At 42.3% G+C, this 14,010-nt stretch overlaps 1 protein-coding gene across 42 annotated transcripts in view; it reads left to right on the top strand.

Annotated features, from left to right (window-relative positions):
* The window catches only part of LOC101801420 (target of Nesh-SH3), a 154,056-nt gene extending 143,055 nt beyond the window's left edge, over positions 1 to 11,001 (top strand). For 41 of the 42 annotated variants that reach the window (XM_072023550.1, XM_072023541.1, XM_072023509.1 and 38 more), the window contains 3 exons: positions 7,690 to 7,739; positions 8,156 to 8,247; positions 10,956 to 11,001. In XM_072023550.1, coding sequence (XP_071879651.1) covers positions 7,690 to 7,736 — 47 coding nt within the window. In that variant the 3' untranslated portion in view covers positions 7,737 to 7,739; positions 8,156 to 8,247; positions 10,956 to 11,001. Of the gene's footprint in view, positions 1 to 7,689; positions 7,740 to 8,155; positions 8,248 to 10,625; positions 10,816 to 10,955 lie in introns of those variants that run through there. The other variant, XM_072023438.1, reaches the window with a different exon arrangement.
* The last annotated feature ends 3,009 nt before the right edge of the window (positions 11,002 to 14,010 follow it).

Genomic DNA, 14,010 nt, shown 5'->3' with positions numbered 1-14,010 from the left:
CTGACCCTTCTTGAAAATCGGCACAACATTTGCCAGCTTCCAGTCTACCGGGACCTCTCCAGACTCCCAGGATCGTTGAAAAATAATTGAGAGAGGTTCCGCGATGACGTCCGCCAGCTCTTTCAGCACCCGGGGATGAATCCCATCCGGACCCATGGACTTGTACGGATCCAGGTGGAGTAGCAAATCCCGCACACGTTCAGGGTCGGTTGGGAGTTTGTCATCCCCACCGTCCCGATCCTCCAGCTCAGGGCACCCTGGGTCCCGAAGCCCATCATCGGCATTGAAGACAGAGGCAAAGAAGGCGTTAAGCGTCTCTGCTTTGCCTATGTCATTGTCTGTGAGGAGACCTTCCCTATCAAGGAGCGGCCCTATGTATTCTTTAGTTCTCCTTTTTCCATTCACATATCTAAAAAAACCCTTTTTATTTTCTCTCACAGACACAGCCAGCTTCAACTCTAGGTGTGCTTTAGCCACACGAATTTTCTCCCTACAAACACGAACAGCATCCCTGTATTCTTTCCATGTCACCCGGCCCTCCTTCCAGTAGCGAAACACTCTCTGTTTCCGCCTAATCTCCATCAGAATGTTCCTGGTCAGCCACGCCGGCCTCCTGCCCCGCCTGCCTGACTTGCGGTATTTAGGAATCGCCTGATCTTGTGCTTCTAGGAGGCATCGCTTAAAGAATGACCAGCACTGGTGGACATCGAGGCCTTCAAGAGCAGCTTCCCAGGGGACCTTGCTGACTAGTTCCCTGAGCAGCCTGAAGTCCGCTTTCCCCATATCTAGGGATGAGGTTTTGGTGGCACTTTTCCTTCTGTCACCCTAAATTTTGAACTCAACCACTTCATGGTCGCTATGACCAAGGCGGCCACCAATCACCACATCCCTCAACCTCCTGGACTTGCTCGTGTCAGCCGTGTGGCACTCCCAGTTAACGTCTGGCAGGTTGAAGTCCCCCATAAGGACAAGGGGAGTTAATCTCGAGGCCTCTCTTAGTTCTGTAAAGAATAATTTATCGGCGCTATTGTCCTGGCCAGGCGGTCTGTAATAGACTCCCACAACGACATCCCCTTTATTCGTTCGTCCCTTGATCCTTACCCAGAGGCTCTCAACTTTGCCATCGCCGACCTGAAGTTCCACACAGTCCAGCCCCTGCTTCACATACATCGCCACCCCACCACCTCGCCTACCCTGCCTGTCCCTCCTGAAGAGCCTGTAACCATCTATCGCAACACCCCAGTCACAGGACTCATCCCACCAGGTTTCGCTTATGCCGATGATGTCGTAGTTGCGGGACTGGGCCAGTACTTCTAGCTCATCATTTTATTTCTCATACTGCGTGCGTTTGTGTAGAAGCACTTCAGGTGCGTCTCCTTACACTCAGCACCTTGTGGATCTGACCGAAGGACCTCACTGGCACACAGCCCCTCTGATTCTAGCTTACCATCCCTTAGGTCTTCATCGGCGTGCCTGGTTTTAGCCCCTTCCCCCTTCGACTCTAGTTTAAAGCCCTATCTCTCAGCCCTGCCAACTCCTGACCAAAGATCCTTACCCCTCTCCGAGAGAGGCGCATCCCATCCGGTGCCATCAGGCCCGGTGTAGCATAGACCTTCCCGTGATCAAAGAACCCAAAGTTCTGCCGGTCACACCAGTCTCGAAGCCACGAGTTTATGTGAACAGCACACCTTTCAGCTTCGATCCCCCCTATCGGAAGGACAGAGGCAAACACAACCTGCGCGCCTGATCCTCTAAGTAGTCGCCCCAAATCCCTAAAGTCTCTTTTGATCGCCTTCGGACTTCTCGTTGCTACTTCATCGCTACCAGCCTGAAAGACCAGTAGCGGGTAGTAGTCAGTGGGCCGTACCAGGCGCTTGACTTTCTTGGCAACATCCCTGACCCTGGCCCCAGGGAGGCAGCAGACTTCCCTACAGGTAGGGTCAGGCCGACAAATAGGACCCTCTGTTCCCCTAAGGATAGAGTCTCCCACAACAATCACCCTTCTTTCTTTCTTGATGGAGGCAGTCCTGAGGCGTGGAGTCGACCTCCTCGCCCTAGGCATCCTCCTGGGAACACTTGCTACCTCTTCCTCAGTTGCTGGTCTGTCAAAAGCCGGATCTTGAGAATCAACTGAAGGCAAAGGAGTAGCACAAAAAAGCTGCAGTAGAAAACCATACCTTTTATGTGAGGATGTTTCATGAATGCTGTATGAATAATAACATAAAGAAGAAAATACAAGGAGTATGGGATAGTTGGAAAGGTTGAATGTAATAATGTGCTATTTTCCAGTTCCTCAGAAGTGGCTATTAATGTCAAATAAAATGAAATAAATAGAAACATTTGTCGTTTCTGAGGGGTACTTGCTGATTGTGGACTTAGTGAAATTAGGCATGATAAATCATGTCCAGACCTCCTCCTTTCTGTCTGTGTTGTCTGATCTGAAATACATTTGCAAATTTAGGATCCATACTTCATTGGCGGTAGCAGCAATGGTTGATGGCGCATCAACTCAAGTATTGAACCTTTTCCTCTAAATGGGCTTCATGAAAGAAAAAGTGTTTGTCTTTCATGCCGGAATCATTTCAACTGCCTTCAGTGGGGTAGAAACATACTTGAACTCCTTTTCTGCCTGCATTTGGACTTGGCAACAATATTGCTTGTTTCAAAATTTTTTGAGCATCTGCACAGCTTTACTCTATGTGAAGATTTCCAGGCTGCTTCTCTGTAGTTGTGTATTTTCTTTTGTGCTCCCTACTGTCAGATAGCAATATGAAAGATTTGTCCTGCTTTAGTTAAAAACAAAAGAGGTAAAAATTAAAGAACAACCTAAATAAAAATTAAGATAAGTGCAAGTAGAATTTAAAAGAAAAGGAATCTAAATACAAGGCTCAGTCTTCCATTCTATACTTAGATAAAAATACTTCTGCAACTGCATACTTACTTAGTTCAAGGACCTGCGATTAAAAGTTTTAAAAAGAAGAAAATCAGACCATGAAGTTATTTTTTTCCCTTCTTTGAGCAAGGCTTTTCAATATAAGCACTGAAATGATAATGTTTAAGAAAATTAAATGCTTGACATAGCAAATCACAGGACATTCAAATTGTTAAATAAGCTGATGAATATCTGTAACCTGTAGTATAGATCTGAAGATGGTACCTTCAGCAGTGGAGTTGAGGTGATGGTTAAGCCTGGAGGAAAAATATATAGAAAAATGCAGAGACAATCATAACTAATACACTTAAAAAAAATTAATGAGGGAGAATGGTATTGCTGATGCACCATTTGACAGGTCCAGAGTGGTGCTTCTCCTTAATAACATGACATGGCTGCATATAAGGACTTACTGAGGCTCTTCAATTGCTGGTGGGTCAACAAGACTCTTCTTTGGTGGACTTGGAACCTGCTGAGTCTTTTTGTGACATGACTGATGTCATGCAAAAGTTCTTGCAAGGGGATTTGAAAAGAGGCAATATAGGCTGTATCTGCAAGCTGTGTTTGCTGTACTGAAATGTATGGGCTATCCATAAGCACCATTTGTTTCAAATCAACTTGAGATCCTTACGAGCAATGTCCTAAATTTGCCTAGATCCAGGTGTCTAGCACACCTGTGTGATCTGAAACTAGTCATTTCTGCCAACTAGCGAAATGTAGTGTGGTGTTGTGCACTTTGCTACTTAGACATCTGCTTGTGCATATTCCCTCCTGCCTCTTCATACTTACATGTATATACGCTTGTATTTTGCTTACTGCTCAGCCAAGGTGGTCCAGAGCAAGACTTATGCAGGTAGGACGATAGAAATTACATTTCATACCTATTTCTCTCAAATTCACCATAAGCTTTTGCTGGAATATAGTTCCTCAGCTGGTGTGGCTTGCTTGTTTTAAGTATGACCAAAAGTAAAGCCTGGGGATCAGTGTGTTTGCTGTGATAAGTATTTTGAGTGGCTTCCTAAGAGATAACTAGTATTAGTGCCGTTTTTGAGGAGATTAATTAATTTGAAACATTAAAATGCTAAGGGTAAGTAGAAGGCAAAAAGAAAAAACAAATTTGTGCATAAAGTGAGGCTGGTTATAGCAGGGTTACTTTAAACAGTGAAAGTGGTAACTGTTAACATGACCAAATTCAGTTCTTGACTGGTCTTGCTTGATTAGATTGATTAGTGTTTTGTGGGGCTTTATTTAAGTCTTTGGCTTTTAATTTTCAGCCTGTTATGAGGCAGAAGTTTGCCAAAAAATGGCTAGGCCTTGGAGGCCTGTATTTAAAAGCTCAGTAAGAATGTATTCTTCGGTGCTGACAAAGCATGTGGCCTGTTACTGCTTCAGGCGATGGCTTTGCTACAGAAAGGCCATATTCTTCCATGGATTTTTGTCACTTCCACAGTTGCCGAATGGCCCAGCTTTGTCGGTGGTTCCCAGCCCATGGCTAACCCAGTGCACAAGTCGGTGTGGCTGACCGACACGCTCACCTGCCTGAGCTTTGCAGCTGGGTGCACTGAAGCAGGCTGGTTTTCCTGTTGAGCCTCTCTAAGTATCATTCAAGTCTGTCACTGGGAGAGTGCTCTGGGACCTTTGAAAATTGGAAAAATTTGTTATAATATGTCTAAAACTGGTAATCTACTCAGGAAGTAGTACTCTACTCTAGAACATTTCTTTTAGGCTTTTCCATTTACAAACTGTTCCTCTATCTGAAGTGTAATTTATACCACAGAATTCTCCCTGTTTTTTTCTTGCTTACTTTGAGGGTGTTTCCCTCAAAAAACAACTTTGTTAAAATTGATCCCGTGGTACATAAGCAGGCGAAATTATACTGGGTGGTCGCTGAGGGGCTGTGGTGCTCCTGTGTGAGGCAAGGCCAGGGCCGTCCCGTGCCTCCCTGTGGAAAGGTGTTGTTTTAATGTCTGTCTGTTCCTCACTACCCATTTCTATTGTAATTGGCATTAAGATGACTTAAGTTTCCCAAACCAAGTCTGTTTTGCTTGTATTGGCAACTGGTAAATGGTCTTCCTGTTTTTGTCTCAACCCGTGAGCTTTCTCATCTTGGTTTCCCGCCCAGTCTTGGCGAGGACGGGGAGTGAGAAAATGGCTGAGTGGGCATTTGGCCCTTAGCCAGGCCTAACCCTGCATGAAGTTAGGTGCTCGCTTGGGTTAAACAGCCATTCAAGTCTCTCTGTGACAGCACATGCCTTGCAGAGAGCTGACAGGTATAACATGGTGGGATCTGTCCCTTCTGGGACAGGTCAGGAGAACCTGGAGGCCCCGTGAATTGTACAAGGCACTGACCAACATGTGGGCCTCAGGCTGAGCTCAGAACATGATTTGATCTGCCACAGCAAGTCAGGTTTCTGTCTGTCTGTTTCTGAAGAAAAGGGGGTTGATAAAAGCCTTAGCTGATGCACTTATGTGAGTTTGAGCCCTTCAGTGGATCAGACCACTACAAGTCTTGTCACAGCGTTATTTCACTGTACATCACTTTGCTTTTGTTGAGTTTTTATTCTGTGACCTTAGCTAGTTACATTAAGAGTCTGTGTTAAGTGAATTCCCAGTGTTTCACCTCTTCTGACAAGCAGTGGCATGTTTATTTCTGAACATATCGTCATTAAATACAATACACTAAAATGCTTTAATTACTGATGCTGTAAAATAAGTAAAACTGGTATAGATGTAAGCTATTGTAATTTGTAAGAGTGGTGTGTCTTTCAGAGCTAAGTGAGTTGAACTGGAAAATATTTCATCAGACGAATGAAAATTAAGCAACAGTTTTGAATGTGGTTCTAATATGATACATAAATAAGGAAACTCTAAAATTAAATCAGCATTCTTAAGAAAATGTAAATCCTTTTACTGATTACTTGTTGCTAGCAGAAAGCAACTGAGGTTTTCTGAATGAGTTACTTGTGACTGTACCTGTGATGGCAACGGCAGAGAGAGTATCTTGTCTGAATTATGCTTGCTTTCTCGTAAAATTTGCCTTACCATTCGTGAGAATCTCTCCACGAGTTCCTGGGGAATTGGTAGGGAGTTACCTTGTGCCTGGCTGAAAACAGGTAGCAGTGTCCACGAGATGGAAGCAGACACAAATAACTGGACATTTCAAAGCCTGCATAGAGCTCGTAGGCTTTTGTTGTGTAAGCAAATATATGCAGGTACTGTTTAAACTCTTGAATCTGCTGTGTTCACCTGGAGATTATTTTAATTTAATTTAATTTAATTTAATTTTATTTTATTTTATTTTATTTTATTTTATTAATATTTTCTCATTGTTATGTAGATTTCACCCTGGCAGTTTAATTTTCTCTGAACTTGCTGTCGTTTGGCATTGGTAGTCATTATGTGCACACGAGCCTATGCCTCCTGGGAAAGGATGGGTGAAAAGTTTCTTGGTTTAAATAGAAAAATAAACCAGATTGATCTTAAATCTGTTTATTGTTAAGTGTTGCATGTCTGAGAGAGGTGGGGGGCGAAACAAAATTTGAGACGTGAATTCACTATCATGTGTTTCATCATATGCTCACGTCCAGGTATCTACCTCAGTATCTAACTTGTTTGTCTGGCTGGTGCTGGAACCCTTTGTTTTTTGGAGTTCTACAGAGACTCATTATAAATCCTGAAGGAGGCAAAATACCCATCAACTTTGGTTTGAGTTTTGTTTGAAGGCAGACAGCAAGACCTAGTATGTGAATCAAAAACCTGGCAAGGCTAGGAAAGCACGGCTCAGTTAATACAAGCACTTGCATACATTACAGTGAAGACTACTTGCTGCCATGTTTATTTTATAGTAGAGTATGTCCACAAATAACAGAAAGAGTTCCTGTAGAAATGAGAGAAATATCTCAGTGCAGTGAACTTTGATGATTTTTGGAGTTCTGAATTTAGCGTTTGATTTCTCTGCAGCACTGAAGTTTCCTGTCTCACAAATTGGGCAGTATATACTGAAAATATAACAAACCTTAAAAATCATTTTTAATTTATTCAGGAAAGACCCATTTCTGACAGTGTGTGTCTCCTGTTCCTGGTAACTTGACTCAGGGCTCACAGAATTGGCTCCAAGGAGCTTGGGTTTACTGTTAGAGCCATGTCAGAGCTGTTGGTTTTTCCTCAGGCTAACAGTCTACATCTGATTTTTATTTGAAATGTTTTTCTTTTTCATATTTAGCCTGGCATTGTTTTATATGTGTGTGAATGTAGTAATTGGATGATAATAATAATTGGAAACTGATGCTTTTGAAGTTTTCCAAATGAGCAGGGTAAAACTCATGATGGCCCCACCTTGTTGCAGTGATTTCAGTACAGATAAGATGTTTTGGGGTGCTGTAAGGTACTTTTAAAACTGGGGGGTTTATAGAACATTACAGGTATCTTTTTGCAATATCTCTGTGGTCTTTGCATTTACTTCATTTACAGAACCACTAGAAGGCCAAATGTATATTTTTGGAGGGGACTCGGAGTCACTTGGAATGAAAGGAAGTTTGCATCCCCAGAGATGCACATGACCTGGTATCTGAGTTGCAAAAGAAAGCTAAAATATTGCAAAGCCTAATTTTTATGAAGTTATCAGCAAAGTAGTACCATGAGAAACTCCTGCCAACATGCTTTTTTGGTGTTACAGCAGAATCGCAGGAAACTAAAAAGCTAATGGATCTACCTCACCACGTCCAACTTCAATTTTTGGTTTTACTTTTATTTAACAGGAGTGGGACTCCAACTCCAGCTTCGGATGCTGATGTTACCACACTGAGAGGTCAGTTTTCAGCTAAATTATGTCAAGTCTGATTACTTGAAAATGGAACAACCTGATGGCTTGTGGATTTGAGAGCTGTGAATTCTTCCATCTCCAAATAATGCTGTTTGTGATCTGGTGATCAGGTTGCTGTTATTTTGTGATGAAATGAATTGAAAATGCTACTTGAGAAATTACTTCTGTGCAATTTTTACTGCACTTACTTCGTGTTGCCCAGAATACATTCTCTTAGAACATTAGCATTTGATTCTGACTAGCATATTTGATGCTTTTTCTGAGGCTCTTTGGGTGTTTTCTGTGGTATTTCTGTCATGATGATGGGAATCGAGTGTTACTGTTAGTTTACACTTGCTGAACTCGTGTGTATCTACATGTACATGAGAAAAAATAATACTACTGCTCTCTTGCAAACTCAGATGCAGCTGCCAACGTTCCTCCCCCTCATGAGGTGCCCATTGAGAGTCCTGCAGGTGGTACCATCCCTGAAACTGAAGATGCAGACACAACTGTGAGTGCTTGTATTAAGATTTCAAAAAAGCAGGGCATGAACCTTAGAAACTTTTAAATCATTTCCTAGGTAGGTGTTCTTTTGTTTGCAGTGGCTTTGCAGTGTAGCTGCCCCCTCAGTGAGAGAGCAAATCAGCTGAGCTGTCAAGTGAAGATTTTGATATTGATGTAGAACTAGACAGTGAATATCTAGGGCTTTTGAAAGCTCCATGAAGAAATTGAATTGGTGTTATTCCTATGGAAACACAATGCCCCTTAAATTGCTGCCCTAGCGTTAGAATGGTCCGAGTGGTACAGCTGCCTAAGGCAGCAGAGGTAGCCTGGATAGCCTGGAAGAATCCTTCTGATTCCCTGCTTCTTTTTCCCTGCTGACATAGATGAATTTTTATTTATTGTCTTACAGTCACCCTCACCTTGATACCTAAAACAAAACTCTAACACAGGGAAGCCTAGAGCAAGTACTTGAAGCACCTCTGTAAAAGTGAGCTGGCTTTCAAAAGTGCTGACCACCAAATAGGTCCCAGGGAAGTATTTGCTTCCAGGAGACAGCTCCTCGGGATTAAAACTTAAGCCCAAACTCTAGATTCCAACTGCGGTATTTGTCAGCCTACATGCCCCCTGAAGAAAATTTTTCAAATGAATAGTATGCATCAGCTGGCACTTGTTTTTATGTAAGTGTGAAACTCTCACTGGATTTAGTGATGAGCTTACAAAATTGCACATGCTGCGTACAAGTAGAAGCTGATTTATGGTACTGAGTTTAACTGTGCACTGTTCTGTAGCCTAGCACGGCCATGACACGAAGCTGGGCCAAACTCTGTGCTTTTTGCTAGAGCTTTCACAGCTGACTGCTGAGATCTGATATTGTGATTCCAGGAATAAACACTGAGTATGAAATAGGCAGACAGCTTCTGACTCAAGTCCAGGGTCTGATTTTATATTTATGTACCACAAACGAGTGGTTTGGTCCCATGTACACCATTATTCTTTTTTTGAAACAGAACTGCCTGAGCAGAGAGTAAGACCACTCAGTAAATCAGAAAGAACCCAGAATTTGATTGCTGCTGCCTACAGTGTTTTCACTCTCTACAGTTACCTCACACCTCATCATTGCTCCGAACAGCCAAAATGCACTGCAGGTTACAAGACCAAGAGCGAGCAAAGCTCATCTTCTGCACTCACGTGTTGACTGGACTTTTGTTTCTGAGGGACTGATAAATGACTCAAACTACGTGGAGTTGCAAACAGTCATGTAGGAGCAGCAGATACATGCAAGCTAATTATATATTTGCCAAATACTAACCAGCTTTAAGCAGGGTGCCAATCATTCTGGTTCTTAATGAAGTTGTTTAGTCAAAAAAGGGTGTGGGGAAGAAGAGAATTTAAGTAAAACTTAAACTTTACTTAAGTAAGTAAGTAAATAAATAAATAAATAAAATTGGAGGGGCCCTAAATAGTATACAAGTTGCTCACAGGTGGCAGCTAAATTTTGTGGAGCTCCATTTTGGACTCCATACATAATACAGACTGCAGTTTTGCTGAAAAAGTGTGTTTTGCTGGCTCTTTTTTTTTTCTTTTTAATAGGGAAAAAGCAACAGTTGCATGTCAATAGCCAAAGACATTCTTGTTAACTTACACCAGCCTTCCCTCTCAAATTGCAAATTCCAAATTTTTGTTCTAGAATAAAGCCATGAAACAAGATCTGTTTTTTCTTGCCTTTCAGTACACCACAAAAATATAGTATCCTGGTTGTAAAATGCCAGGGAACTAAGCAGGAAGTGCTCTTCCTGTGTTGCTCACTGACTGAAGTTAGATGAAAATTGGACTGGAATTCACTGCTGCTAGCAGCAGCCGTGGCAGTTCCCGAAGCTGAACATCCCAGGGTGTTTGTACACCCTGGACATGGGGAATGTAGAACTTGGCAGAGGTTCACCTTCCAGGTGGGACAGGAAACAGGAACCTTGTGATAAACGGGTACATTTTGGGTAAGTCAGCCCCCTGCTGATTAGGCTCAGGTGACCTGTTGGTGTATCCACATTCACACTTTAAATTGCCTGACGAATGTCCCACCCAGCTGATTTTCTGTTTGTAACTCCATTCAACTAGATAACCTTGCACTTAAATGTGCAAAGGGAGAACAGAACTAACAGCAACATGAGAATACTATAAAATTGTCTTGCTCGCTAGGTTGTCTCATTAGTTGGCATCTCTGTGCCTGAGGCTCCCTGAGCACTCCATTCCAGCGTAAGGCAAAAGGTGTGCTGGGGACTCAAGGAAACATGCTGTGCTTTGGACTGCAGTTCCCACATCGTTAAATAAATTCGTCAGGCCATCTGTTTGGCCCACCAGTCATCAACCAATGTGTTGCTGTCCTTACAGCACTTATGGAGGAAGCTCGGGGTTTTTGCCACATCATAGGCCAGAGAAAACTCCAGGTCTGCAGTGGCTGGAGAAGTTTCTGGCCCGCATAAAAGAGGATATTTGGACCCAGGCTGAGTAATGGAGTGTGCTGACTGCTGACAGGACCATTTCTACATGCAAATATATCTGGGGATGCTTTCTACATGGAGTAAATCCAGGATAGGTAGGAATCTGGTCTGCTGGTCTGCAGTGAGTAAAGTGGATTTATTTCTTCAGGAAAAAAAAAAAAAAGAGGGAAAAAGTCACTAAATCACCTCTTGCTTTCTCCCTTCTCTACTTTTCTTCCAGATCAATAATGAGATAAAGAAGGAGGATGAGAATCTCATGAGGCCTGTAACTGAGCGGATGATTGAGTTCAGCATTGTGATTGTTGGAGAAAAGTACAGCGAGGAGCTGAGTGACCCAGACACCGTGAAGCGTCAGCTGCTCTCTGAACAATTTGTTTCTCAGGTGACTTACCTCTTTCTTTTTACTCTCTTTCTTTTTTACTCTCTTTGTCTCTTTCTTTTTACTCTCTCTGCAAAGCAATAGTAGCACCTGTACCAGGACTGCTCTGCAGAACCAGCTTAGGGCTTTTGTTGCTTGAGGCAGGCTGGAAATGCTCACTGTGAGAACACCCTCTTTTGTTTGACATGCTGCCTTTTTGAGATAGTGGGGCTGTGTGCAACATACCAGTTGCCAAACAATGAATCCAGTTTTCTTACTGTGTTTCTTATGAAATAGCCTGCTACCAGTTTTTGCAGAGGTAGACATATGGTTTTGGGGAGATGAGAAAATTATGCTAAGCTCCTGCATATTTACTCCAGGAAGAGACCTTTCTGAGGCACTTCCCCTGCTCCTGCCCCTTTCTGCTCGTATTTATTTTGCCTTATGTTAGCAGAAGAAACTAAGCCAGGTGTTATTAATAAATGAAAGAAAATTGCTCTTCGTTTAGTTCTTTTAAAGACTTGCTTTTACCAAGGCTAACTTTGGCCTTGCCATCCTTGCAGAACTTTTAAGTCTCTCTCCCTATCAGTGTTACAGAAGTAGAGGTTTAGAAGTCACAAAGAAGTGACAAGTTTCTCATTTGTCTTTTGGTGTAACTCCGTCAGTTCTTAAAGTTCTGGGTCTTAAAACTCTTTAATTTTAAAGATGTATTTAACATCTCTCTGGTGACCAGTCTGCCTAGAGTTTTTTTCAGAGCTTTTTCATCTTGTTTAGTTTTGAATTCTTCCATAATGTTGTTGCTTTGAAACCGGGAAGTGAAAAAGATTATTTGAAGGTCTTGGCAAACCAGGCTGCCCACACTCTCCCCAAAGGCAGGACGTGAATCAGCAGCAGTTCAGAACCATCAGCCTGAGCTGGGGCAGTGCTGGAAGGCAGCTCTGGCAGGTCAGGTACAGCACAGCGTCGTGTGCAGGGCAGGCAGAAGGCATTCAGGTCTGTCAGCATCTGCTGATGTGGGCATGGCTTGGGTTTCCTGCAGGAGCTGAGCACTTCAGCGGGATTTAGGAAATCTCGGTGGTTACACAGTGTCCAGATTTCTGATTGTAGAGAACTCCAGCTTCAAGCAAGAGCATCTGTCTGTGCAGAGTAGGTGACAGGTGGGGAAGTCACAAACAACAGAACTTGTCCGTGATTTCCACTCAGGAGCAGCATTTCGTTGAAAGAATCACTGCGTACTGCAGGGAGATACTCTTTGAAATCCAGGCTGCTAAGACAATTCTCAATCATCATTTATGTCCGGAATCAGCAATGCCTATAAGAACATTTTAAAACCCTCCAACTTCAGAAAAATTCTTAAGCACATCCTTTAATCCCACTGGAGTCAGTGGGAATGAACTACGGTTGAGACTGTTAGGCACCAACTTCAAAGAAAAATTGTATGTGTGCACATATATATATATAAATAAATATATATATATAAAGCATATCTATACATATGCATATATGCATGATTTATTAAATCTTCATTTCAAGTTAACTTAATCTGAATTAAATTGAATGTTTTAATGTCTTTCCTCTCCCTACTGTTCCCATTCATTTATTTTATTTTACTTTTCATTTATCATGGTAATCTTACAACCATAATTTTCTTGGGGCAGAAAGTTTGTCTTTCCTTTCTCTTGGGAAAAGCATCTAGGGTGCCAAATGGTAGGGTCATCTTTTTTTCTAGCTTTGCTTCCTTCTTTGTCCCATTTAGTTGGGGTTCTCTGTTGAATCCCTTTAACTGGTGCTAACCCTGTGCCAGATCCTGGGCCAGATGGGAAAGAGATGTACTCACCACTGGAGCCAAAAAGCATCACCACAACTGTCACAAGTTGCTAGCATAGGCTAGACATCTTAATTTTCCTAGTTGTGTGGCCAAGTAGCAATGCCATAGAGTGTGTGTGTGGAAGAAATGTCAGATGGGATGGAGTCCACCTGGCACATGGATGTTCCACTCCTTTGATCCCTTGCCTGGTTTTCTTTCTGCTTGGATAAAGAAGCTCCTTTAAAAAGAAAAGAAAAGAAAAGAAAAGAAAAGAAAAGAAAAGAAAAGAAAAGAAAAGAAAAGAAAAGAAAAGAAAAGAAAAGAAAAGAAAAGAAAAGAAAAGAAAGAAAAAGAAAAAGTCAGCCGGCAGCACTCAGGTTGTTTAACTCTCACCAGAGACGGTTTAAAAATAGGGAGACTGGAGAGGGGAAGGGGAATTTGAGGAGTGAAAAATAATCCTCAACTGGCAAGGATCTTTTGGGAGGAAAAATACAAAACTGGCATGAACCTGCAGTATTCTATTTCTTGTCTTTGTCAACACAGTTGAGTATTGAATTGGGCCTGGACATACCACCATTCTGCTGCCCCCAGTCTTCATTTCTGAGTAGCAGTGCCAGGCACTCCTGCACCCTCTGTATGTTTAGGGCAGCGGAGATGGGCCGCGTTTTGCACTAAGTAATGGATTGGGGTGTCTTTGACGTCTGAGGCCCCAGTTCCTAAGGTGGCTGTTGCTGCTTCACTTGTTTAGCTTGCTAAGGTCCAAAGCATTTTTCCTGAATTTGTTTTAATCCGAAGAAGTTTGGGAAGTAATGGAAACCTTTGGGGAAAAAAAGGGTTTATGCTGCATAAATAAAAGAGAGAATATCATCTGCTCGTCACAGATGTTGTACAGATCTCTGCATTTTTCTGTTTGAATTTTCCCTCTGAATATTTATATACACCTCTTGGGGAATGCTCGATATTGTGCTTCGTATTTTTCTCTTTTCCTTTTGCAATAATGAAACATCACCGAAACTCTTCTTCTCTAAAGACAGAGAATATTTAGCCATGTTTTTCCTAATAGAAATAGCAGCTCAGATGCATTTTTAGAATTTTAGAAAATGTTGAAAA

This window comes from Anas platyrhynchos, chromosome 1 (genome assembly GCF_047663525.1).
Source record: "Anas platyrhynchos isolate ZD024472 breed Pekin duck chromosome 1, IASCAAS_PekinDuck_T2T, whole genome shotgun sequence".
Classification (NCBI taxonomy): Eukaryota; Metazoa; Chordata; class Aves; order Anseriformes; family Anatidae; genus Anas; species Anas platyrhynchos.
Note: the sequence above shows the minus strand (reverse complement) of the source record. Positions and strands in the feature narration are given on the sequence as shown.